This window comes from Balaenoptera musculus, chromosome 1 (assembly GCF_009873245.2).
Source record: "Balaenoptera musculus isolate JJ_BM4_2016_0621 chromosome 1, mBalMus1.pri.v3, whole genome shotgun sequence".
In the NCBI taxonomy this organism is placed as follows: Eukaryota; Metazoa; Chordata; class Mammalia; order Artiodactyla; family Balaenopteridae; genus Balaenoptera; species Balaenoptera musculus.
The window spans coordinates 152,357,933-152,385,549 of record NC_045785.1 but is presented as its reverse complement, the minus strand read 5'-3'; the positions used below and the strand labels follow the sequence as shown (position 1 = coordinate 152,385,549).

The 27,617-nt window shown below is 39.7% G+C and overlaps 2 protein-coding genes across 3 annotated transcripts in view; one reads left to right on the top strand and one right to left on the bottom strand.

Moving 5' to 3' along the window:
* Positions 1-3,711: 3,711 nt before the first annotated feature.
* Positions 3,712-19,316, top strand: ELK4 (ETS transcription factor ELK4). 2 transcript variants are annotated; one of them, XM_036844491.1, is made up of 5 exons: positions 3,712-3,893; positions 9,464-9,736; positions 10,831-11,706; positions 12,474-12,590; positions 14,324-19,316. In XM_036844491.1, the coding sequence occupies exons 2-5, from the start codon at positions 9,473-9,475 to the stop codon at positions 14,420-14,422; spliced, it is 1,356 nt and encodes a 451-aa protein (XP_036700386.1). In that variant the 5' UTR covers positions 3,712-3,893; positions 9,464-9,472; the 3' UTR covers positions 14,423-19,316. The 2 variants fall into 2 exon arrangements, with proteins under 2 accessions (XP_036700386.1, XP_036700395.1); XM_036844500.1 differs by having other exon boundaries at positions 9,464-9,679; positions 14,324-19,287.
* MFSD4A (major facilitator superfamily domain containing 4A) overlaps positions 19,229-27,617 on the bottom strand; it is a 33,009-nt gene continuing 24,620 nt past the window's right edge. The window contains exon 10 of the mRNA XM_036844463.1: positions 19,229-27,617. Coding sequence (XP_036700358.1) covers positions 27,562-27,617 — 56 coding nt within the window. The 3' untranslated portion in view covers positions 19,229-27,561.

Sequence of the window (27,617 nt, the reverse complement as noted above, 5' to 3'; positions counted from 1 at the left end):
AATCTTTTTGGTTGACCAATATAACCACCATGGAGTTTGCAAAAACAGAACCATCTGTTGTGTAAGGAACCATGGAGAGAGATTCTGTATTTATAGAATCCTGAATGGGAAAAACAGGCACATTAATAAACTTTTTTTTTAATTCACTAATCTGAAATCCACTTTTCTTCTTGTTTCTCTGCTGTCAACATATACCGTGTTTAAAAACAAACAAACAAAAAACCCAGTCAATTTAAAAGCAGACAGACTTGCTATGACTAATTTAAGAACTCCCAAAGTAGGTTCTTTTCCAAAAATACATTGCAATTGACAATACTGGCAGCTCAGTCTTCGGGGTTGTGATACAACTACAGACCCTGAGGCTGAATCAGATGTTTACTGCTAGTTGGGGCACAGCAGGGTAGTTTGCAGAGGAACTCTACAACCCTTAACTGTTCCTGGTATGGGGCTTTAAAATGAAATCTTCCCATAAACAAATGTTTCCAATGCGTGTACCTTAAGCAGCCTACCTTAATAATTCTTATTTTTCCTCTTGATTTCTTTTTTTTTTTTTAATTAATTAATTAATTTTTTGGCTGTGTTGGGTCTTCGTTGCTGTGTGCGGGCTTTCTCTAGTTGCAGGGAGCGAGGGCTACTCTTTGTTGCGATGTGCAGGCTTCTCATTGCGGTGGCTTCTCTTTGTTGCGGAGCACGGGCTCTAGGCACGCGGGCTCAGTAGTTGTGGCGCACGGGCTTAGTTGCTCCGCGGCACGTGGGATCTTCCCGGACCAGGGCTCGAACTCGTGTCCCTTGCAGGCGGATTCTTAACCACTGCGCCACCAGGGAAGTCCCCCTCTTGGTTTCTAAAATGGAAGTTTTTCAAGGAAAAAACTTGTAGTAGCGTCCAAGAGCACTATTGCTTTTCAGATGTTGCATGTTCCTTTTAAAACACCTATTTCGGGCTTCCCTGGTGGCGCAGTGGTTGAGAATCTGCCTGCCAATGCAGGGGACACGGGTTCGAGCCCTGGTCTGGGAAGATCCCACATGCCGCGGAGCAGCTGGGCCCGTGAGCCACAATTACTGAACCTGCGCATCTGGAGCCTGTGCTCCGCAACAAGAGAGGCCGCGACAGTGAGAGGCCCGTGCACCGCGATGAAGAGTGGCCCCCACTTGCCACAACTAGAGAAAGCCCTCGCACAGAAACGAAGACCCAACACAGCCATAAATAAATAAAATAAATAAAATTAAAAAAAAAAAAAATAAAACACCTATTTCTTAGTTGCCTCCTCAGCGCAGTAGGCAGCGTGTCAGTCTCATAAAACACATATTTCTTAATGAAAATATGTCATAAAATTATTTTCGAAAAGCTAACATCTTTAGCTGGCATTGTTTTTCCACGAATACCTCTATGTGTTATAATTACTCTGTATTATGATGGAGGAGGTTGGAAATTTAAGTGATGATTCTTTTCCAAAAGCCTTCAAAGGGATGATAGGATCACATTTCTTTTTTTTTTGTCCATTTTATTAAATTATTTTTCTAGGAATTTTCCCTTCAACTAAGTTTTCATATGTATCTTCATAAAATTATTCATAGTATTTTGTTATCATCTGTTTAAATATCTATAGGATGGATGGTGATGTCTCCTTTTTCATTTATGGTATCGGTTATTTTTTAAAATTAATTTTTATTGGAGTATAGTTGATTTAAATATTGTGTTAGTTTCTGCTGTACAGCAAAGTGAATCAGTTATATATATACATATATCCACTCTTTTTTATCCTTTTCCCATATAGGTCATTACAGAGTATTGAGTAGAGCTCCCTGAGATGATCCCATTTCACTCAGTGAGTTCAATTAATTTTGCCATGGGGAACTCCCTGGAGGTCCAGTGGTTAGGACTCGCTCTTTCACTGCTGTGGCCAGTGTTCAATCCCTGGTCGGGGAACTAAGATCCTGAAAGCTACTTAGCACGGCCAAAAAAAAAAATTTTTTTTTTAAAACCATGAATTCAACTGTGGGGACGAGGAGGAGGCAAAAATAAATGACATCACCATTTACTGGGTGTCTACTATGTGCCCTGCAGGTAATGCACTAAGCACATTACAGCCTTTATCACATTTTATCTTCGCAGCAATGCTGCACATTATTATCTTCATTTTACATGAGGGGACTGAGGTTCATAGTGGTGAAGCAACTCATTGCAGGATACACAGCTAGTGAGACACTGGCCTGTCCTTGGTTTCCTGTTAAATGGGATACACAGTATATTTCTTGGAGGTTTTTTTTTTTTTTTTTTTTTTTTTTTAAATAAATTCTTACTTTTTTTTTTTTTATAGCTACTTTATTTATTTATTTATTTATTTTTGGCTGTGTTGGGTCTTCGGTTCGTGCGAGGGCTTTCTCCAGTTGCGGCAAGCGGGGGCCACTCTTCATCGCGGTGCGGGGACCGCTCTTCATCGCGGTGCGCGGGCCTTTCACTATCGCGGCCCCTCCCGTTGCGGGGCACAGGCTCCAGACGCGCAGGCTCAGCAGTTGTGGCTCACGGGCCCAGCTACTCCGTGGCATGTGGGATCTTCCCAGACCAGGGCTCGAACCCGTGTCCCCTGCATTAGCAGGCAGATTCTCAACCACTGCGCCACCAGGGAAGCCCTTCTTGGAGGTTTTGTTCAGCATAAGGTTATACCTTCTGCTGCTAAATTGTTCAAGTAGTTTCTTGTACCAAGTGTGACCTGGTTCCTTAAGAATTATTTAATGAGAACCTATGGGCTAGACACTGCGAGGTGATTATGCACCTTATCTCCTTTAATCATTACAGCTCTAAGAGATTGGGTTCTCTCCATTTTTCGTATATTGAAACTGTTTTGGGAGGTAAAGAAAATTGCTTAAGACTGACGAGTTAGTGAGAGGCAGAGCCACGGAAGGATTCCAGGTCTCCGACTCCAACGCCAGAACGAGCTTTCCCCAGGACACCAGTGTTTCTATTTGTCAGTCCCGGCACTAGAGAACCATAGTGCTGATTTAATGTTTATCAAGTGTTCATAGTGCCCTGGGATCTGGCACTTTGATGAGAAAGCTGTGGCAATACCGACCTCTGTGTCCACCCAGCCAAGAAGGCAGGACGGGAGGCCTGGAGGGAGAAGCCCTCACATTTAAGTTTCGCAACAACAGAAGTGGTCCCCTGGAGGCTGCTTGGCGAGCGCCACCTCTTCCCTCGGGCGGGGGAGACACGGAGGGGCCCCAGGCCCCTCCGAGGTCCCGAGCCATGTGGCAGCTTTGGTGTGCGGTTTCGGGTCGTGGGCCTCAGTAAACAGCAACTGGCTAGTAGTCCAGCGGAGAGTGCAAAGCGGAGAAACCCAAGCGGCACCCTCGCCGCGCCCGCACCCCTGGCCCCCCAAAACTGGGACGGGGAAGGGGACAGCGGCGAAGGATGCTACGGCGGCAGCTGGCAGGGCGCCTCGGCTGCTGGCCCCTCCCTTCCCGCCCCCGGAAGTGACGCGCATCGGCTCCGGCGTCGGGGAGGGGTTCCAACGCAGCCGGGGGGTTTGAGAGTGGCGGCGGCCGCGGAGCGATTGGCAAGCTCGGCCGCGGCGAGGAACGCCCCGAGCGCGCGCCCGGCGGGTAGCGGCCCCGAAGACCCGCGCCGCCGCCGCCGCCGCCGCCGCGTGTGGGGGCGGGGAGGGCGGGGAGGGCGGGGCGCGAGGAGCCGCGGCGGGTGCGGCGGCGGCGGGAGATGCGGGCGGCTGCGGGCACCCCGCGGGCTTGGCTCGGCCGCCGGCGCCTTCTCCGGCTCCGCCGCGGGGGTCGCAGCGGCTGCCGCGCCATCCTCGAGTTCCCAGCTTGAGAAGGCGGCGGGCGGAGAGGAGCATCGTGTTCGAGGCGGAGACCCAGAGGGAGCCCCGCGCGTGGCCTCGGTGAGCGGCCAGCCCCGCACGCCCCGTCCACCCCGCGCCCCGTCGGGGTCTTGAGGCCCGCCAACGGCGGGGAACACGGGCGGGGGCGAGGGGCTCGCTGCACAACAGGAAACGAGCGCGCGGGGGCGGGCGCGGGGGCTGCGGCGCGCGCTCCCCTAGGGATCCGCCCCTGCCCCGCCCCGCCCGCTCAGGCGGCCCTAGCCCCGAGGCGCGCAGGTAGATGCGGCGCGCCGCGCTCCACTCTCTTCGCCCCTTATTTGGTGCCGCGAGGTCCCTGGGGCAAAAGGTGGCAGTGATGTATTTTTTGGGGGGGGCAAGAGGGGAGCAATTCTGACTTTATGTAGTGACAGGAAGTTGGAAAGTGAAAGTACAGTAATTCAGTGCTTACCCAGGCCCGGTGAGGTTGCGGCTCTTCCCCCGGACTTTGATCTCCTCGGGGGCACACGGTCATCCGTGTCTCTTCCTCTCCCCAAGCTCGCTATTCATCCGGTGTCAAGTTTCATTTCTTTTTCTATTTCTCTCCCGCAAACCCCCTCCCCTCTTTACTTTCCGCTTAATGTACAGCTGCCGCGAGGCTGGTGGCTTCTTCATTGCTAAGAAGATCAATTGGAAACATCTTTTGGGGGCTGACTATTAACTGGGTTTGGCAGGAAATAAAGGGCATTGTTGACTGAAGTAGTCAAACGATACACAGTTGGCTTTTTCCCAAGCTATTGCTATTTGAAGTTTAGGGCATTTAAAGAAAGACTCTGGAATTTTATTCCTCATCAGAACGGTTCACCCATCTCTTTGGTTGTTGGATCAGAGCCTCCCTCCCTCTTTGCCATCTCCCACTCACCGCCCCACTGCGTGGAAAACTTGGTGCTTCAGTATTTAAGACTGTCAGTGGTGTTTTCATTAAAATGTATTGTGATTCAGTTTTCCCCCTCAGGAACTCTCCCCTCTTTAATTTTGTTTAAATGTTAAAACTGCGTAAGTGGAATACATTTAGGGAAATGTTGTTTTTAAGTTTTATGGTAATGTAACAGTACACTTTTAATATTCTGTTAGTATAGGATACTGTACAGTTAGATACACCAGATTACTTTTTGACAACTACGATGACTTTAAGTCGAAACTAGTCTTGATACATTTCATAATTTGCTTTTGTTTTACTTAAGCAGCACTCTGAATTTGGAGACATTTATTTTTGGGGTCTTAGCTACTGTTTCTGAAAAATAGTTGGGCCATGGGTCACCACAGCAGCTGGACTATGTGTATTGTAAACATGTTTAGGGTGGGAAAGGTTTCACTTAATAGAGGTTTCCTTTCCCTAATGAGTTACTTCAACATGCTCCTTCTTTCATTTTAGCACAGGGACTAATCTACTATCTTTGAAGTGTTAAGTTAGAATCAGTTATGTTTTCCACATTTAATCCCTCAAAAATCAGATTCCTTCACTTGGATCAGTTAAGTATTTCCCTCCCTCATTATACTTCTACTAAAAATCTCTTTTAAAACTGTAACTTTTGGAAAAAACTGTAATTGTAGAAACATTGAGATTTTCGTGAGAAGAAAAAGAAAGGGTTTTGGGGTTTTTTGACTGATAGATAATAAGAATAAAAGTATTTAATATTTTTGACTTTATTTCACTCTGTAATTTTAAATAACTGTCTTCTGTAACTTCTTTTCCTTTAATTCTCTTTTATGGCTGAAGAAATTGTTGAATTTCATATTAAAGCACACTTTTAGGAACTAAAATGAAAGGTTCAGCTTTACTATATGCCCAGTGGTTCACCACCTTTTCAGTCAAAGAATAAACTGATATCAAAATTGAATGAGTAAAATATTCCTTTAAAGTACCCACTGAGGATGTCCATTTTACATCTTTGTTAGTTTTTCGCAAAAGAAATTTTTTTTCCAGTATTTAAGTCCAAAACCACAGTGCCCATTTTCTTTCACAACCATTTCCCATCCGCGACGCACTGTGAAGTACACTAAAGAAGCTGCAGCGTTTTCCACACAGTTGGGTTCTGCCCTGCAGTATGCAACAGCCCCACCAGCGTTTGGCTCGGTACACACTCTCTCCTAATAACCAAAGGGAGAGGTGGAAGGTAAACCCACACCACCTTGGGAACACCTCCCATTTGCACAGGATGGCACTTGTGTACTCATTGTGGAGATGTTGATGGTTCTTTCTTTCTTTTTGCATGTATTGCTTAGCCATTATAAACCTGTAGGGCTCAAGCACTATCTGCATGATAGGCATTAAGACTCTAGGATTTGGTTTGGGGAATTTTTCCAAAAATAAATGGAATTACAGGCACCAAATTTGTAATAGTCTTGAGATTCCAGTTCTCTGCCCCGTTCACTTTCTTCTTTCCTCCTCTCTCCTCTTCCCCTCCTTTCTAGCTTCAACATCACCACCATTATCATTCTCTCACACATATTCACACACTGCTGTAAGCATTGTTGATAATGAAGATGATGTCTGGAAATGTGGAGACTGGGTTCTCTGGTTAAGCTGAAATTTACTGGGAAGTAGTTGTAACAGATTTAGACTAACAAATAATTGTTTAAATGGGAAACATGTAGTTAAAAAGTAACTTGCCATGAACAGGCATTATCAGAAGAAAAGCCTCTGCAGTAAAGTCAGAGAAATGGCAGGGACCCCCCACCCCCCACCTCCCCACCCAATACTTGATGGATATAATATAAAACCTCTATTTTAACCCAGCTTAAGTGAGGCTATGGGAAACTATGATTTCTAGTGAGCATAGTTATTTAGCATTAAAGTAGCATTTCATATTTGTACATTATTATCACTTAGTATCTAATAATGTAATACTTCTTTACAACCCACTGGTGATGTGAATGCTTTTATCCATCTAGGGAAGTGGTTTCCCTAATGAACAGAGTATATGACTGTGATGAAAGAGACTTAGATTCATGGCCTCAGTTTCTCCATTAACTCTGTAAATGTGGGAGGCATCTCCCCTATTCTATTCTTTATTATTTTCCCAACTCTACTTTTGGATGACAGTATCTCTGTATAACCAGCTTCGAAGTGATAACTGAGGATAATTGGAGGACTTTTTGAAAGTCTCAGAAAAGTTACAGAAACTCAGGTATTTTCTAGTATAGTTCCTCATCTTTGCCCTTTTTGGAAGCAGACATTGTTGACCCTTTGTGAGTTGGACATAGTTAGAGTTAGGTTTCTCAGGCCTAACTTTTGTATTGTTTGTTTTTAACATCTTTATTGAGATATAATTCACATACCATAAAATTCACCTACTTAGTACAGTTCAGTGGTTTTCGTATATTCAGAGTTGTATAATCACCACCACGATCTAAATTTAGAATATTTTCATCACCCCATTAACAGTCACTCCCCTTTTCTTCTCCCCACCCATTCCCCATTCCCAGCCCTAAGCAACCACTGATTTACTTTCTGCCTATTCTGGACGTTTCATGTAAATGGCTGGCTTCTTTCACTTAGGGTAATGTTTTCAAGGTTCATCCACTGAAGTAGCCCATATCAGTACTTCATTCTTTTTTCTGGCTAATATTTCACTCTGTGGTTAGACTACATTTTGCTTGTCCACTCGTCAGTTGTTGGACATTTGGGTGGTTTCTACTTTTTTGGGTATTATGAATACCACTGTGAACATTCCTGTGTAAGTGTCTGTGTGGACATATATTTTCATTTCTCTTGGGCATATACCTATGAGTGGAATTACTGGGTCATATGGTAATTCTATGTTTAGTATTTTGAGGAACTGCCAAACGGTTTTCCAAAGTGGCTGCACCATTTTACACTCCCATCAGCAATGTATGAGGGTTTCACTTTTCTCCACATTCTAGCCAACACTTATCATCTGTCTTTTTGATTATAGCCATTCTAGTAGGTGTGAAGTGGTATCTTGTGTGGTTTTGATTTTAATTTCCCTAATAACTAATGACACGGAGCATCTTTTCATGCGCTTATTGGACATTTGTATTACTTTTTGGAGAAACGTCTTTTCAAATCCTTGGCCTATTTTCAGTTTGTTTTTTAATTGTAAGGATTCATTATACTTTTTTGATGAAAGTCCCTTATTATTTGAAAATACTTTCACCCATTCCAAGGATTGTCTTCTCACTTGATGGTATTGTTTGCAGCACAAAGTTTTAAATTTTGATGTAGTCAATTTACCTGTTTTTACAGTATTTTAACAGAATTGATTTCATTTAAGTCCTGTTCTGATCCAGTGAGATCTAATTCATAGATTTAAAAAGGAAGGTTTTTTGTTGTGTGTGTGTGTGTGTGTGTGTGTGTGTGTGTTAAGTTCAATTATAGACTTTTTAGAATGTGCTTATATATGGCCAGAGTTTCTGCCCTAAAGAATTCTTCCTGGGAGGGTGGGAGGGAGACGCAAGAGGGAGGAGATATCGGGATATATGTATATGTATAGCTGATTCACTTTGTTATAAAGCAGAAACTAACACACAATTGTGAAGCAATTATACTCCAATAAAGATGTTTAAAAAATATTAAAAAAAATTCTTCCTTATAAACAAGGTGTTTTGAAGTTTTTGTGAGGAAAATAACTTTGTGAGAACGTTTCCTTGCTGCTCCATTGCCTAAACCAATGGTTGTTAACTGAGATGATATGGTCCCCCCAGGAGAACATTTGGCAATGCCTGCAGACATTTTGATTGCCAAATTGGGCAGGAGGTGCTACTGGCATCTAGTGGGTAGAGGCCAGGGATGTTGTTAAACTACAATGCACAGGACAGCGTCCAGGAACAAAAAATAATCTGGCCCAAAATATCAGTAGTGCTGAATTTAGGAAACTCTGGCCTAAATAGGAAGATCCTAAAACTTGAGATACTGAAAGATATTTCAGTTACAGTCCTGATAATCAAATAAAGGTTGCTAATCAAATAAAAGGAGGATCTATGCAGGTGGAATCCCTGTGGACAGAATGGTGACAGGACTTGTAACTTAGGGAACATTTTGCTGAATTTTCAGTGTTGCCAATTTATGTGTAAATTACATTTATGATAATGGAAACTATTTGGAGGAGAAATACCAGTGGAGCAAAAGTAGATTATTCCCTATACCTCTGGGCCACCCTGAGACACACAACATATCCTGGCAAATAAACCAGCTGGGCTAATTTAGATAGATGCTGAAATGGTGGTCTCCTCGGAGAATATGACAATGAGTTTTTAAGATAAAATTTAATAACAGTGATACTCTACTGGTTGGCATTCGTCAGTCTGCTCCTGCAATTTATGAAACTAGCTTTATCTCACAGCAAGACTTTTCTTAAGCAGCGTGGCATGCTTAAGAGTTTGGACTCTGGATCCAGATTGCCTGCGTTTAAATCTCAGCTCCACCATTTACGTGTGTGACCTTAGACAAGTTACTTAACTCTTTAATGAATCGGTTTTTTCACATGTAAACTGAGGCTGCAGTAGTATCTGTCTTACAGGATTGTTGGGATACAGTGAGGAATTAGTCTAATACAGTCAGAGTACTTAAAACAGCGTCTGACATGTACGGTTGGCTATTAACTGTGTGTCTTATTCGATGCCTCTTTCAGCTCATTGCTATGGACAGTGCTATCACCCTGTGGCAGTTCCTCCTTCAGCTCCTAAAGGAGCCTCAGAACGATCACATGATCTGCTGGACCTCTAATAATGGAGAGTTCAAGCTTTTGCAGGCAGAAGAGGTGGCTCGTCTCTGGGGGATTCGAAAGAACAAGCCTAATATGAATTACGACAAACTCAGCCGAGCCCTCAGATACTATTATGTGAAGGTAATACACATCCACCTCAAAACAAGAATTGATCCTTCTCTTCTGGTGAGGTTAGAGGTACTAATGTCCTGGTTTATTTATTTATTAAAAGTAATTTTTTTTAACTGAGGTATAATTGACATAAAGTTACATTGGTTTTGGGTGTACAACATAATGATGCGATATTCGTAGACATTGTGAAATGATCACTGTTCTGGTTTATTTTAATTCAATTTATTTTACAGCTTCAGCAGTTTGGAATTAGGCTGACAGATGTAAATGTTCCAGGTGTATTTCTGCAAATTCTTATTCAGTACCCAACTCCCACTGCTCATATTTTATTCCTAATTACAGTTGTCTTTAAAGAAAAAATGATTATAGAGTTGGAATAAGGAAAAGGAAATTTGAGATTCTTGAGGATCAATAAATACTCTTGTTTATATCATAATTTACTTTAAAAATTGTCTCATATTTACTCATTTTTTTAGCTCTACTTAATTTTTACTTTTTAGTTTAACCTGGAACACAAATTAATACCTTAAAGAATAGCTGTTAATACCTAGATGTGATTTCTTAGTTAAAATTTTGTTGTTTAATTTCTTATTATTTTGAATACATTCTTGGGCACTGAAGTAAAATAAATGGCTCAAATGGGTAGAATTAAAGTGAGAAGCTGGGATCTTAATTTCTTTCACCTTTGAGTGGTTGATGTTATCAGCTTTCCTGTATGGAGAGATGAGGTAAGAAACAGCTGGAGTTTCTGAAGGAAGTAGGAACCTTAGCAGAAGTAATATTCTGAATTCCTTTTTGCTTCCTCAGGATGTGAATGGCTTGTACCTTTGGAGTTATTTGAGATTGCAGTTCAGCAATTTTTGACTTCATACAGATACTTGGCTGACAGTGTTAAGCAATTAAAATCTTTCAGCTTTTATGTAACATATTAGTTCAGTTGTTAATAAGACATTTAAATGTTTTTAACTTGTACTCCATAATAGTAGGAACTGTGTTTGGTATGGCTAGATAAATTTAGATGATTTTGAAGTTTTCAAGTAAACTACCTATCAAATAGAGAACCCCATTAGGTCAGCTTTTTCATGGGGGTGGGTAAAGTTTAAGAAATGCTTAAGAAAAGTTTAAGAAAGTCTAAGAGTGCTTATTTTATTTATCTACAGAATATCATTAAAAAAGTGAATGGTCAGAAGTTTGTGTACAAGTTTGTCTCGTACCCAGAGATTTTGAACATGGATCCGATGACAGTGGGCAGGGCTGAGGGAGACTGTGAAGCTTTAAGCTTCAGTGACCTCAGCAGCAACAGTTCCAAAGATGTGGAGAATGGCGGGAAAGAGAAGCCACCACAGCCTGGTGCCAAGACCTCTAGCCGCAATGACTACATACACTCTGGCTTATATTCTTCATTTACTCTCAACTCTTTGAACTCCTCCAACAGGAAGCTTTTCAAATCTATAAAGGTTGAGAATCCAGCTGAGAAATTGGCAGAGAAAAAATCTCCTCAGGAGCCAACACCATCTGTTATCAAATTTGTAACCACACCTGCCAAAAAGCCACCAGTTGAACCTCTTGCTGCTGCCATTTCAACTGGGCCAAGTATTTCTCCATCTTCAGAAGAAACTATGCAAGCGTTGGAGAATTTGGCTTCCCCCAGACTGCCTTCTCTGGAAGCACCAACTTCTGCATCTAGTGTAACTGCCGCTTTTACCACCACACCACCTATTTCGTCCGTGTCCCCTCTGCAGGAGCCTTCTAGAACACCTTCACCACCGCTGAGTTCCAACCCAGATATGGACACAGACATGGAATCAGTGGCTTCTCAGCCAATGGAACTTCCAGAGGACTTGTCCCTGGAGCCTAAAGACCAGGATTTGGCTTTGCCAGAAAAGGACAAAACAAATAATTCATCAAGGTCCAAGAAACCCAAGGGGTTAGAACTGGCACCAACCCTGGTGATCACGGGCAGTGATCCAAGCCCACTGGGAATATTAAGCCCATCTCTCCCTACAGCTTCTCTTACGCCAGCACTTTTTTCACAGGTAACACTTTCTTTCTTATTAGTGCCGCATTTTTTTTGTTTTGTTTGTTTTTACTCACCTTTTAAAACAAATCCAGAATTTATAACCTCAAGTTCTCATTTGGCTACGTAGGCTTGCCTTACAGAAGGTTATATGACCCTGTGAAAGTAACCCAATTCCTCACCTCAATTAGGATTGTCAAAATAAAAGGTTTGGAGTATTGTGTTAAAAAATTCATTGTTCTACAAGTAAATAAGTATTTGGTTTTTCCACTTTCTCCTAAAGAAAATAAGTATATTCCCTCTCTCTCTCTCTCTTTTTTTTTGGGGGGGGGGTCTTATAAAACAACAGTGATAATCTCAAGTTAGAAGACAACAGATCCTGAGGTCCTTACAAGTTTGTGCAGTTATTTTCATTAGCTATTTCTTAACTTGCTCATCTCATATAACATTTAAATAGTTAGATTACTCCCAGACCTACGCATTATTAAGGGGAAAATATGTTTGTGACTCAGTTACCCATAATTTCTCCATACCAAAATTCAGATTGGTTTCGTTTTTCTATTTGAAAAAGATTCTACCAAAAACGGGTTAGAAAATATTTTGACCTTTATCTTACCTGGGTTGTAAAAGTAATTTCTGAATTTTTCCTCCTGATAAGATTTCCGACTTGGAGATACTTGGAGTGGAGAATAGGACAATATTTGGATTCAGAGCTATTTGTGTATTACAAGGGTAAACATAATTCTGATAAGCCATTCAGTTATATTTTTGGTTTGTGTATTGCAGACGCCCATCTTACTGACTCCGAGCCCCTTGCTCTCCAGTATCCACTTTTGGAGTACTCTCAGCCCTGTTGCTCCCCTAAGTCCAGCCAGGCTACAAGGTGCTAACACACTTTTCCAGGTAAATTACATAAAAGCTTGTCTTCTGTAATTGGGGTGTGGTAAATGAAGAAAGAGGCAAGAAGGCAGTATCCACTCTTCAGTTAATCATTGTAAAACTTCTACTTAATAAGTATTGCTTAGATTTATTTTTGAATTTCTAAGTGTTAATTATCTGGTCAGCAAACAACTCAGATAAATATTCATGGCAGAGTTTCCTTTTCATTGTTTACTATCCCATACATTTGAATTAGACCAAGAATTGTTTAAAACTGTAGTAGATTTTGAGCCCATCCAATTTTTTTTTTGGTCATTTTAAATGCTAGAAATCCTCTTTTCTAAAAAAAGAAAATGTGTATATATATATATTTTTTTTTTTTAAGAGGGGTTTCCCCTTTTAACTGAGGATTTTAAAAAAATAGAGAAAACTCTTGAGAATAGTATATCAAATACTCCCATTTCCCCCCTCATTCAGAATTGATATTCATCAGCATTTTAAATACATATATTTTTCAAAAAGAATATTGTATTACCTCTTAACCAAGATCTTAGGAAAGGTCTCACAGCTTGCTTTATTTATTTATTTATTTAAACCCTGCAAGGCAGGTATTATTAATCTTTTTTTTTTAAGGTATTTATTTATTTATTTTTATTTTATTTTGTCTGCGCTGGGTCTTCGTTACAGTACGTGGGCTCTTTGTTGTGGCGTGCGGGCTTCTCTGGTTGTGGCGCGCGGTCTCTAGAGCGCACGGGCTTAGTAGTTGCAGCACATGGGCTTCTCTCGAGTTGGGCTCTCTAGCTGTGGCACACGGGCTTAGTTGCTCCGCGGCATGTGGGATCTTAGTTCCCCGACCAGGGATCAAACCGTCGTGCCCTGCACTGGAAGGTGGATTCTTAACCACTGGACCACCAGGGAAGTCCTGGTCTCACAGCTTTAAACCATTATTTTGCCCAGAACATCTAGACTTTATAACTTGTAGGCTTTCTTGTAGTTGATTCATTCACTTATTGAAGGGTGACTCCCTGGGAGATTTTCTTAGATTTTGTAATTTAAATTTTCATTTGTTCTTTTGGAAATGGAATGGTGAGGGGGAAAAAAAGAAAGAAAATTAAAAATCTTACTACTTCTGCAATTTTTTGCAAAAACTTATAAATTATTGAATAGAGTGTTGAGAATTTTCCATATTTCATTTTACATTTTTCTTTGCCTCTCACAAACAGATAATTGAATTATATAGAGAGAGTCATAGTGCTCATGTAGCTTCAGCTTGGAATCTCCATATAAATTTGGTCTCAGAATATATGATGGGGAGCCCTTTTCTAGGATGAGCACCCTACAACTATTTGCAGCAGTTAAGAGATGGGCATCTCCTTCTGGACCTCTTTTTGACAGTCTGTGATTTGCTATACAATTGAATTATACTCTGTAGTGCATGCTGTCATTTACTGAACTTTCTAAAACCTTCATTTGAAGTCAAGTGTGAACCTGTGTACCCTAGCATCTGAGGGAAAGTATAGGTTTGCTCTTTCCATTCCATCAAGGTACGCTGGAGGGTGTTAATATTTAACATGTACGACAAACAATTTTTTTAAAGTGTTTGTGACATCATATTCTTCCATGATAAACAATTACTGCCTTTGTCTTGTGAGCCACTGCAGGTGGATGTCATGTTCTGCCTCAGGGAATAATAGGGACAGAAAGTGAAATTTAGGGTTGCATAATAGGATGATAATGTGTTTTATTTTCTTTCTCAGTTTCCTTCTGTGCTGAACAGTCATGGGCCGTTCACTCTGTCTGGCCTGGATGGACCTTCCACCCCTGGCCCATTTTCCCCAGATCTACAGAAAACATAACCTATGCACTTGTGGGATGAGAGAACCAAGGAATAAAGAAACAGAAAGACACCCAACATGATTACATTTAAAGTGAGCAATTGATATGTCACAATGCTGATAATAGACTATTGTGATTTCTGCCATTCCCCATTAAAAATGCTTTTTTAGGATTCCCTTTGAATAGGACCCAAGTTAGACTGTGTATAAAAATGCCTTAATTGGAGTCCAGACTCCACCTCCCTCTTTTTCTTTCTTTTTAAAAAATATTTTGAACTTTGTGTTAAAGAAATTTTTGGTGGGGTTTAGCAGCTAGCTATGCTTTGCAAGAGAATTAAGAACAAAGTTACTCCTCCTGCCTTATTGGGACCCTTTGGCCAGGAAAAAAATTATGCTTTGAGCATGTTATATAAAGAAATATTAGTTAAATGAAATGGGCCATATCTTTAGGACTTAATGTGCTCTGTTGAATATTGAGTTGTGCATAAGCAGTGGAGGAAAAAGAATCATTCCTATTCACACAAAGTAAGATTGGAGCAGGACTGTTGGGTAGATTCTGTTTTGCTATGAACTATAACATATGTAAGCAACTCCACAAAAAGGCATCTTATTTACATTTATTCAGGGTGGATCTCTTAGCCATATGTGTGATCTTGTCTGAACCTGTCAACAGAGCATGGAGCTAGTTTATTCCCACATAGGGAGATTTTTAAACCGGGGACTTAAAACAGTATTTGGAACAACCAGTGAGAATATGGGACCCCATATCTGGCACAGAAATGTCATCTGCTCTCTAGGTGGTATGATTACACACCCACGGAATACAGTATGGTAAATGATGGCTTTTAGGGAGATGAACCTGGGGTTTGAAATTTTGAGGCATCTCTGAGTCAAAGATTCAATTGAATAACTTGAAACAACATGTAAGGCTTTTCTCAGTTGGAAGGTACCGGCATGAAGGACCCTTTTCTTTGTTCATTTTATCCGATTTTCTACTGTATATTTGTCTTTTAAATTTAAGGTTGTTAGAGGTTGTGATAGTTTTAACAATGTAATTAGGAAGATGAAAAGCAAAGTGAGGCCTCCAAATCTGTAGTGAAGTAAAGATATGCTTATTTCTTTGAGGTTTTTTTTTTTTTTTAATAAGGAAGGAGCAGAGTTCATTTGGCAATGCTCATACACAGGGATTGGATTATTCATATTAGTAATGAAAAACTTAGGCCTTCATCTCTACCAAATTTATAAAATATTACCATATAGTAACCAGTGCCAGGTGCAGACAGATTTGTTGATCCCCTAAACTGATTTGATACCAACATCACAGTTGAGTCTTTTGAAAAACTTGGCTTTAAAGTCCAGGATCAGATGATATGCTGCTACCACCACCACCACCCTGCCCATTAAACTAGTCTTTTAACCCTAGAAATAGTTCCTATAATTAACCACCTGAAGTAAATGGAATAAGGGAGTCGTAAGGACTTGAGGGCTCAAAGCGACACTGCTATAAACCAGCATCTTCCAGATATATAAAGTCCACTTTGTTTTATACAGTATGGAGAAACTCTAGCATAAGATGTCTATGCTAGTTCATTAGTAGCAGAAGGACAGTATTCAGGGAGCTGCCTTTATATTTGTAGTGTTGGAGACCTGTTACTGGTTCATTTGTGGTTATCAGCTGAAAAGTTCTGTTCCTGAGATGTGCAATAGCAGTGTTGAAAGGTAGTGTTCAGTAGTGATGGGGAACAGACATACTGGATTTTCTTTCCACATTGAATCATTTCGTTTGCATGCCTCTTTGAAATTAGACTGCTCAGCAGCACTTTGGACTAGTTTTTATTAGGTTAATTCACATTTTGTACATTAGATAAGTAAATATTGATGGCTTGATTTAACTAGATATTTTAAATTTTGAAAGCACAAAAGTATCTTATTTTGAGTCAAAGGAGAAAAGCCATTGGTTTGTTTTCATAGATAGTATCTTTGATAATTAACTGTCTCAGCACAGGGGTGCCTGGAACCAAGGGCACCATTAAAACTCAGTCAAAGCAACTTCCTAGGAACCAGTTTGAGTGAGTCCTCTGCCTATAAACCTCTCCCAGAAGTCTCTGAGAGGTGTGGGCCTTAGGAGGTTGATGATGATCTGCTTTCTCTTTGAGATCAACTATTCTGGGGAAGTTGGTGTGTGTGTTCGTGTGTATGTATGTGTTCACTTTTTTAAGTGAAATGAAACTGCAACCATAGTGCAAGTGTATGAGGCAGATCGTTCTATTTGTAAACTACCTCCTTCCTGGAAAAGTCTCTGTTTTGTATTTTTTTGAACATCCACAGAGTTCTTCTTAGCATCAAAAGGTGACATACCACTTAAGATCAGTATTCACTGGAGAGACTTATATTTGGTAGCGGTAGCTGGTATCCATCACTAGTCACTCTGCCAGGATGAATGCTGGTGGGCAAAAGTAGCCCAAGTTAAGATAGGGGAGCAGGTTTAGTGAGTTTTTGCGACTTCTGCTGTGATTAGCTTAACTTTTCATTTGCTCTGGCCGATATCTAGTCAGTTGTATGCTGTGAGATGTTTAACCACCAGGCTCTCTGAAGGGAAAAAAAGGCCCTTACATTGTAGCATTTGCTGATTCCCATGATGTAAGTTACTCCCTCTGTGGCTGAATTTAAGCCACCACCTTGGAGTTGAGAAGGGGGGGTGCACAGTTGGCTCAGAGCCACACACTCAGCCAGCGAACCACTGCATTTATTTCACCCTAGGGTGGATTTTCACATAATTTCTAAAATAATTTTTTCTTTTTGGTTTGTCACAGTGCTTTTGTGATATAATATTCCTCATGGCATATTTTATGTGTTCAAACAAAGGTGGAAACTTCCATTGATTTTTTTAAAAATTTATACATGATGGAAGAATCCAGAAACCCTCAAAAGGTCAACCTTATGCTTCTTCGAGTTAAAATATAGGTTTAATTTTTCTACATCTTGGTGGTTAAAATACAGGTTAGAGTAATTTTTTTCTTTACATTTTGATGGGGAAAATAAGCCCATGAGCCTATAGTAAAAGGGGACTGGATTTTTTTTTACACTGGATTTTTTTTACAATTCCTTGAAGATTTACATACTATATTAGAGATCAAAAAAGGCAGCACTGACTGTTGAATCTATTTACATGGCACAATTTTTAGTTTTCTCCATACAATGCGTCACTTAGGCTTGGAGGAGACAGTAAATCAGAGGCTTGGAATTCTGGAGCTGTAACTGCAGGCTGTTGATATTATCACTTCAGTTCCATTCACACTTGGCATTGTGTGATGTCTAGTCTAATGACATTGTTTCATCCTGATCTCAGAACTTGTGTTATGATTCTGAAGTTCTCAAGGGCAGTTTTGTATGTTTCTAGTGAATTTATGCACATTAGAGCCACTCACTGGCATTTCAGAAAAGCAGTCTCCAACCTTTTTGAACACACACCTTGATCAATAAAAGGCTTTGAACACAAAGATCCTATTGCAAATTTATATGTATATATGTTAAGTTATATACTGCTATACTAAAGTCCTATGTACACTATAAGACATAACACAAAACAGAAATTAAGGATGGCATAAAAATAAATCTTGAGTAGAAATTCTAATATTTTTTTCCTGCACCCAGTAGATTGTCTTGTGCACCCCCCTGGAGGCATGTACTCTACTTTAAAGCCCCCTGACTCAGGGTATTGTTTGTCAGTCTAATCTTGAAAAATACAATGTGGAAGCTTTGGTTTTGATGTATGGGGAAATCCTTTACATATTTGATTTTTATGTAAAATCTCCAGTAGAGATTAGGAATGTTTCAGCAGAGTTTGTCGTCAACTTTCTGAAATTTCCTATTTCTTTTTCATAAGAAATTTCTTTTTCATATGTTGCCAAATAGCCCATTACCAAATGTTTTCCAGAGCTTCAGGCTTATTATTTTTGACAGCCTGTTGTCTCTTTCCTTTTCATGTTAGGTGTGACTTTATAATTTACTTTTATTTTACTAGCTGCTCTCAAACTTCTTTTGGCCTTATTAATGTTACATTTTACCAACAATTTCAGACTTATTTCAAGTTGCTTTATGTTAAAATACATAACAACCTCCATTTTCTTGCTGCGTTGGTAAGTTTTTTTTAATTATTATTATTTTTTTGGTAACATTTTGGCATCTGAAGAAATAAATACTTTCTTGATGGGTCTGTTCTATCTATCACTTCATTTATTGTATATATTTTATTTACCCATGCCAGAAATCTAGCATTGTGCTGAGGTGCCATTCTTAGGTGTGTAAACAAGTATGGCGACAAGTGCAGGTCTCTGTGCAGAAGCCTGGAGCTCTGAGTGAAGGACCACAGCAACAGGAAAACTAGACTCTTCATGAAGTACGTAGTCTGTGATCTGAGGGTGTGACAGGATGGAATTGAGAAGTTAATTGTTCAATTCATAGTAGTGAAGTGGAGGCCAGCCATAATTATCTTGAGCAGGTACTCTGACCAGAGAATTAGTTCGATGGAAAGTGTTTGGTTAATTATCTTCTTGGTTTTGGGTCAACAATTAAATGGGTTGTTACTGTTTTTAATGCTGCTGGCATTGCCTGAAACAAGGTGCCCTGTTATTTCTCTGTGTCATCAGAACTCTGCTTACTGAAGTTGAAGTTTTAATCTTAGAATCTAGAATTCTTGTGGGTGGTGGTGTATTAAGCAAGAAAAGAAGGCGGTTTGATTTCATTTCTCGTACTTGGTGGAACCTGTTGGATGAAAGTCATGTTTTTACCTGTAAACAGAGCAGATCTGAAAAGGTGAGTTATTGATGTAGTATAAATGTTCCATTTGAAGCTGCCAGTTTCTTTAAGCTACTTTTCTGAAAAAAGAAAAAATTGTGATAGATTGACAGCCTGCCAGAAAATAGCAATTTCTAGGGTGCTGCCATCCACACTTAGCTGTTCTGAAAATGGAAATCAGAGTGGTTTGTGTAAGAGGGGAAAGGTTGGCTCTAAGCTTTCTATAGAAACCAGGAAATTCAGGCTGTTGTTAACGTTTTAAATGAAACCTTTAACAAGAAAATTTATGAGGGATACAATCAAACATAGTAAGTCTCTTGAACTCTAATCTTTTGAGTATAATATACATCAAGAAGTTTTATGAGGCTTAAGTTTTTATTTTAAAATATTTTTGGAAACTAGAGCACTTCTTTCCAAGTCATTGTGATTGGCTGAGTGCATATATGTGTGTGTATGTATACTGATGTATTGACTGAGTATATCTTTGTGTGTATGTGTATAAATAAATCTATTTTTCAGAGGGAACATATGGTCATCCTAGTCTAGGATGGTTCCTAGGCTATTTTATACTAAAACTTAAACACAAAAATTGGCTGCACTTTGCAGTTGTCACTTTTTAAAAATTAATGCCTTGCACATTTCAGTTTTTTTAAATGCATAGAATCATAGGCCTTAAAGACTAATTGCTTGTCTACTCTTTAGAAATACTGTACAGTGCTACATGTGACATACTCTAAGCAAAGTCATCTTAAACTGTTTTCTTATGTTCATGTATTATTGAGCAAGTAAGAATGTTCTTTCTAAAAATTTCTACATTTTTGTGTTAAATCCTTGTTACGTTGGGTTCTAAGTTTCTCAGAGAGGAGGTTTATACTAGACGTAGTATTTCTAAAATACAGATTTAACCATGATTGATATAGTGGTGGAGGAATTCTGGCATTGTAGCCTATTCATCCTTTTGAACTGTACATAAAAAGCATTAGCAGAAAACTCAGAGTATCTTGGGCTGAATGGTCTTCTCAACTTTGCCTTGTTTCCCATCTCATAAGGGCCCGTTCTTGTTCTTGTCCCCTCCAAGGATTATGAGCCCTGCGAGGACAGGCCTGGGATCTTCTGGACGGGTTGGGGGTGGGGAGGTGCCCTGTGGCTGGGCCTGAGTTCTAGCCAGTCCATCATTCAAGCTTGCCTAGAGTTCAGGGGTGGGAATACCATATACTGGTATGAAATCACTTGGCACTTTTTGGGACACCATTATTAGCACTGTTCTGTTTTTAATAACTGGAAGCACTTAATGATTATTTTGTTTAATTTCATCTTGAGGATATTGAGGGTCAGGGAAGTTAAGGTTTACTGCTTGCTTATGTTTTCTGGAACTTAAGACTGTTTGGAGAAGGGATAAATGGATTACCCAATGAGCCATTCTAGGCTCTGTAAGGTATGCTGTTTTGGCTAGGATGCTTTAAAATAATTTACAAGCTTTTAATATTCTGCTTTGTAGAAATGTATGACTTTTAATGGTTTGCAGTTGGTGGATTATACTCAACTTTGTGAATTCGCCAACTTTAAGTTTCTTTTCTGTTTAATCATTGTTGCTTATTGTCTGTCAGGTAGGGGACACAGTCCCTCCTAAGACATTTCATACTTTTTGTTTTTGATGGCAGTATTACCAAGGGCCTTTAAGTGTACATTACATTCATTGCTTATGTGATAAAGTAGCATATTGTATGAACTTCCCTGTTCAGTATTAGTGAAATGAACTAAGATGCATATATGTAAAGATAGAAATGAATGCAATTAATTTTTGATTACTTGAGGCCTATTTATTTGGTTTGGCCATTTGACCTTTTCTAGTGACAATCATATGTATTTCTTCACTTTTACCTTCTAGCAGTTTCATTTATCTTTGTGGGTAGGGAAGATTAAATATGAAACTCAGTCCAGTCATTTTGCTACTGGTTGGCTTTGGTTTGAGGCAAATAAAATTTTTGACTTAGTTTTTTAGAATTCTGCCCTTTTCACTAGATAATCAAGTTGGCTTTAAAAAAAAGTGTACAATTTTGTCCTTTGAAGAACAAACTAATAGTTTTCTGTGAGCCCTACTGGATCTTCAAGTATGGACATCACTTGAAAATTAAATACTGTTAAACTTTTGATTTTCGTCCACCCCATCTATGTCAGAAAAAGAGCATGTGTCTGCTGTGGTGTTAACACAGAGAGATGTATTCTTTTACCTCAGCGTCTTAGTTTGGCCTCTGTAATAAGAACTTGTCAGGGTGCTTTTCTTAAACTCCGATTCATTCAGCTGAGAAGACAGTTACTTCATTGTTTATTTTTCCCCTTGTTTATTTTATTGAAATTTATCTCTCATAATATCTAGTATCCACTACTTTTGTATAAACAGAATACTTACATATAATGCCAGTGCACACCTACCCAAAAGACTGCATTACTGTTAAATTGTCATTAATAACTTGTCTTGATTAATCTCAGTGTAATTTACATGTGGGAGACCTTCGAAGTATTAAAATCACTTTCTTTTCTTTTTCCTAAAAAAGCAATTCAAATGATGGTAACTGCTAACATTTATTAAAATCACATTAATCGTTGATGCAGCTGGAGAGAAACTGCCACATTTTCTAGCTAAGCAGTCTGACTTAACGTGTTGGGAAACTAAGGGATGTTGTTTTAGAGTAGTTAGTATGGCTGTAGCCAGAGCCTTCAGCTCTACATGTGTGTGGCAAAAAAACTTTACAGAGTTTAGGTTGGTGAGGAAGAATATGCGCTGGCACTTTGAGGGCTTTATAATATGCTGCTTTTAGGAGGGAAAAGTGTAGTTGATACTCAGTGCACCTCCAGACATAGTAAGGGGTTGCTCTGAATAACCAATCAGGTGATCTTTTTTTTCTATGGCTTCAAGTTTTATGCAAAAATATTGTTAAATTCTGTAATGATGATATGCATCTTTTTAGAAAGATGATACGTTTTTAAAAACTATTTTATATAAGAACTGTCAGAGGAATCTGCTTTGTATAATGGCAAGCTGGCTTTAAGAAAGCACTGTATCAAATTTACTGAAGTCCAAAATTATATAGATATGTTAATAGATGTATGTGCAACTTGATATGGACAATTGTATTTTTTTAAATAAATATTTTTAACAAAATGACTTTCTGAATTATTTCCCTCCTCTCACATCTATTGAGGTAGTCTTTGTGTATTATATTCCCATCTATGCTAAATGTGGGTAAGGAAAGTTCAGCTTTCCCAAAGGTTATCAATCATTAAAACCTGGCCTTCAACTATTTGATGTGTATCTACATTAAAATATTTAAAGCCTGTGTTGAGATAGATGATAGGTAGTGAAAAGGGGAAACTGTAAAATGACTGTTGATATAAAAAGGAATTAAAAGAGTACTGACTGGCTAGAAAAATTATTTGCCTTGTGAAATCTTTTTATTTTACTTTTAAAATTTATTTACATTTTTAAAAAGTATTTAAATTTTAATCAATCAATCAGGTTCTTTTGTTTTAGTCCTTTGTAAGAAGCAGCTCTTGCTTATTTCTGCTCTAGGCACTGTTTTTTCACGTAGTTTTTGAGATTAGAAACTAGAGACTTCAGTTCGTTCAGCAAATGAAGTTAGTTAGTTAGGCCTTCTTTTTAGAACTGGTCTGATAAAATATACATGGGGGCAAGTGGGGTTAATAGGTGGCAAAATCACATCAGAGCTCTGTTTCATATCTCTAGATGAAAATAAGAGTAACAAACTAACTGTCCCGCAGGGGACGACAGTTCACTAGCCCTGGTGAGATGTCCCTTCAGATGATGGGGCAATGTTCACTCAGCACAGTGGGTGGTAACCACTTGTGAGGACTGCTGGATTCCCCTAAACCAATGATGTTCTCAAAATGCATTGCCTAGAACAGTAGTCCCACGAGGGCGAATAAGTTTGGGAAATGGGGTCTTCACCTCTTGGAGAGTCGAAGTGCATATTAGAATATTAAAAGCTCTAAGAAATCTTTTAGTAAAAATAACCTGTTTAATCCACCATTTTCTAACCTTTCTGACTGCTGACACGTCCTCTTTTGAGAGGCATAATGTCTATTTTGCAATTATCAATACTTTGTGTTTCATAGATGCATCTAATGATAAAACGAATATCCTAATATTGGGTAATTTTCCAGGGCTGGCATTATTAGGTAAGAGATAATCATTAACAGTTGTAAGAGTTCACATTGATTGTCACTACAAAGCACTGCAATTACTGGAATACACCCTGTAACTGAAGGGAGTCCATGAAGTTGACTTCATTTGGAATAATTTCCAAGAAGAGGGCATTATATAATGAAAAATGAAACAGGGACAATAATTTCTAATAGCTGTGCAAGTTAGGTGGCAAGCATTGGTGGCAAGGAGGTTGCTGGAACAGAGTTGATTTTATGGTTCTCGTATGTTTTGAGTACACATCATTTGATAGAAACCCCTCTCTAGTCAAGGTCACCTTCCGTACTGCCAAATCCAGTGGCTGATGTTCAGTCCACATGGGACCTTGTAGCAGCACTGATTACTTCCTCCTTCTTAAGATATTCTTCACATGCCTTCCAGGAAACCACATTCTCTCCTGAACTTCCTCCTACTTCTCTGGTTGCTTCTCTCATTTACTCTGCTGGATCCTGTTCTTTTCAAACCTCTCGGTGTTGCAGAATCCCAAGGCTCAATCTTCGATCTCTCTCTACATTTACTCCCTAGATGACCTCATTCAGTCCCGTGGCTTTAAACATTCTTTATATGTAGGTGACCACGAAGTTTGTATCTTCAGGCTTGACTTTTAACCTCTAGATTTTATATCTATCAGCCTTCTTGACATCCAAGATAGCATCATAAAATGAACATGTCCTGAAACAACTCTTGAGCGCTCCCGTTGTCTTCCAGTGTTAAATGGCCTTATCCCATGCCCATAACACAAGTCAAATGCCTTTGGGGTTATCCTTGATTCCCATCTTGCTCTCATGCCCCACACCTGATTTATCAGCAAATTGTCAGTTTGACTTTCAAAATATACTTTAACCCAATCACTCTGACTACTGATGCTACCAACATTGTCCAAGCCACCACCATCTCTTACATAGTTCACTGCAATTATACCCTTTCTGGTGTCCCCAGTTTCATCCTTGTTCCACAGTCTCTCTCTTTTTCACACGACAACCAGAGTATTACTTTTAAACATGTAAATCAGATCATGTCCTTTGCTGCCCACAACTCTCCCAATAACCTCACCTAACTAAAAAATAATAATAATCCACATTCCTACCATGGCTTATATGATCTGACCCCCCCAGCTACCACCCCAACTTATTTGCCACTGTTCCCGCTTCCTCACTGCACTTAGCCACACCGGCCTGCTTGCTGTTCCTCAGACGCTATAAGCATATTCAGTCTAAGGCCCTCGCACTTGCTGTGTCCCCTGCCTGACGGGAATACCTCAGGTCTTTGGATGGTTGCTCCTGCCTCTCATTTCGGTTTCTGCATAAATGGCACCTCTTTAGAAAGGCCACTGGAGCATCTCTTGATATTCCCTCTTCCCATCCACCTTCCCTGCTTTATTTTTCTTTACGCACTCAATGATCACTCACCCTGTGGCATGTTACTTGTTTACTGTCTTTGTGAGGCAGGGACTTCTGTCCCATTCTCTGCTGTATCTGCACCTAGATCAGTGCTTTAAACCTAGAAGGTGATCAATAAATCTTTTTTAAATGAATAAATGAATTCTCTAAAAGACTTTTTATGTCACTGTGAATCTGGTATACTTCCAGATTCTGGTATACTGATGGGTTAGATTCCCACATCCAAGTGGCAGAAGGAAATCTGGGAACACGGTGATTCCACAGCACTCTGAAATGTCAACACCCTTCAAAGAAGATCAGGAAAAAAGCCTACTTTCTCTGTAACTGATATTGAAGTGTGGTATAAAACCTACCTGCTTCCCCTTATTCTGATCATATGTAAGAGGGAACAGTGGTTCTCAGTCCTCCCTCTGAGAGTTTTGTTTCTTCTAAAATATCAGCCATGGGAACCTACAGTATGAGAGAAACCTGTCTTTGGGCAACATTTGGTCATTTGTTTCTGAGCTTTTATAAAAGGATCAATTGTCCTTCATAATGGACAACACGCTTATTAAATTTAAAATATTTTATTTTAGGAAAGGTACTCTTAGATTTGTTTCAATCTTGTTTTCTATATTCACAAATTAATCATGATCACCTTAGATATAGCTATTGATTCTTCTTTCTGAATCTGTATAAAAAGGATGTTTTCTTGAAAAAAACCACAAGAAAAATATAACTGCTTTCTTTTTCCCCAGGTCAGTCACTCACTCTGGTTAGATTGCACAAGTAAGTCTGGCTGCCATCTAATACTTTTAAGTATTTACAGACATAGTTAAAACTATACCCCTAGACCACCAGCTTTCAAAAGAATTTAGATCTGTTTGACTTACAATAAATATGTACCAAACATATGAACAGTTTCTAAGCTGCTAACGAGGAGGTTTTAAAAATAAAAATTGCTAACAGTTATTAAGCAAATTTCTATGTCAGGCATATGATAACTGCTTTACACAAATTCACTTAATTCTTTCAGAATTCCTTTGAGGTAGGGTGAGGTTCTTTTAGAAATGTCACTTTACAGATACAAAAAAGCAAGCCTGGGAAGAGCCTCAGTGATCTGCCCAGGGCCACACAGCTACAAGGTGAGGCCAGGGCTTGAACCAGGTCTCTCTCTATAGCCAGATTCTCACTGTGACACCATGTTGATGGCAGATGGAGCTGGCTAACATGACAATGCCGACGGTTCCAGGATAAGCCTTTGGTGTGGGGCATGTGAACTGCTCCACTTGGACAGGTTATTGAGAACCATGATCCACTTATTTTATATTTATACATGTACATTTGTATTTACACAGAGAAAGTGCTGGTAAACTAACACACAAACAGCCACTGTAATAGCCATTTCACTACTTACAGAAGTCTCAGCACTCTTACCCGCTCCAAGTTGCTGAGTTTGCATTCTGTCTCTGTATTACTACAGGATTTTATCTGGACAGGAGCTGATACTCCTTGACAGACACTGCTTTCAGTATACTGCACAGCTCGAATTGGTCAGTCGTCCGGCTTTATGTTAAAAGAAAATTCTGACGTGATATAAAAAGTTTTTTTCCCTATAGAAGATGTAAAGTTTAAATTAGATATTTTTGAGAAATTCTTAATGCTCTTTCTATACCTTTTATAAGCCATTCAATGTCAGTAAGAAACGCAGAAACTCTATCCCATTCTCCCAGACAACTTCTGGACCAATTAGCATTGATGATTAGCAGTGGTATGCTGGTAAATGTTTATCAGATGGCTCTCCAAGGGGACAATAAAGCCATGATTTGTAGCTTTTGCCAATTTCTGTGGTGTAAATACTCCCACCATGGCTGATCTCAAGCCACTAACATGTTATCACTGAAAGTGGAGTTGGAAAGACATACACGGAAGCATACCTTTATATGATATTTCTACCCTGCAGGCACAATAAATAACTTCAAGAGCATGGTATAAAAAAGTTAGGAAGTGATGAGTTTTGAGTAGTTATAGTTAAATTACATTAAAAACAAAGGTAATAAGTTTCTCTAATTTAATTTTAAATAATGGCTGGGTTTAACAACCAGCTCTCAAAATGAAAACTTAACAATTGGCTTTTATAAGCTGGTATGAGCTAGCCCAGCATACCACTGAAGTGCCCCAAAAGTAGCAAGATTCAACTTTTCCTTTCGATGTTTTAGATTACAGACGAACTACTGACAGCAGCAGCAGGAGTTGGAGGGCCTTTGGACTATAATAAGTAAAAGCACATAAATACTTTGAGCATGCCAGGGAATAACTTGGGGTTTGTTTTGATTAATTTAAAGTCTATCTACATGTAGCAATGATCATCGCTCTTTATAATTTCAACTTATTTTTTCAAACTTCAACCAAGAGTGATCTTCAAACCCAGGGTGTGGTCCATGAAGGAGGCGGCCAGTGGAGTGAAGCATCTAGCTGTCTTCTTCCTTCCCAGCTGGGTATCCTAGCCCGCTCTTACCAAAAGTCTGAGCCAGGGAAGAGGAGAGTAACTTGAATAGCCAGGTAAACATCTAATGATTTGCCCAGGGAGGACCCAGGTACCAGAACTCAATTTAATTTCTTCTACCCAACCAAGTATTAGTGAAGATCGGAACCAAGGCGTCGAGAGGTTGCCTCCGCTGCCACCCCAGCTTTCTTCAGCCCTTTGACCTGAGCTGGTGCTCAAGAGGCCAGAAGTCTTCGCCAGCCTCCTTCGTCTAGTTTTACCTCTGGTAGCACTCCAGGCTTTCCATTCCAAGTGCTTTGTCCTGGGTAGGAA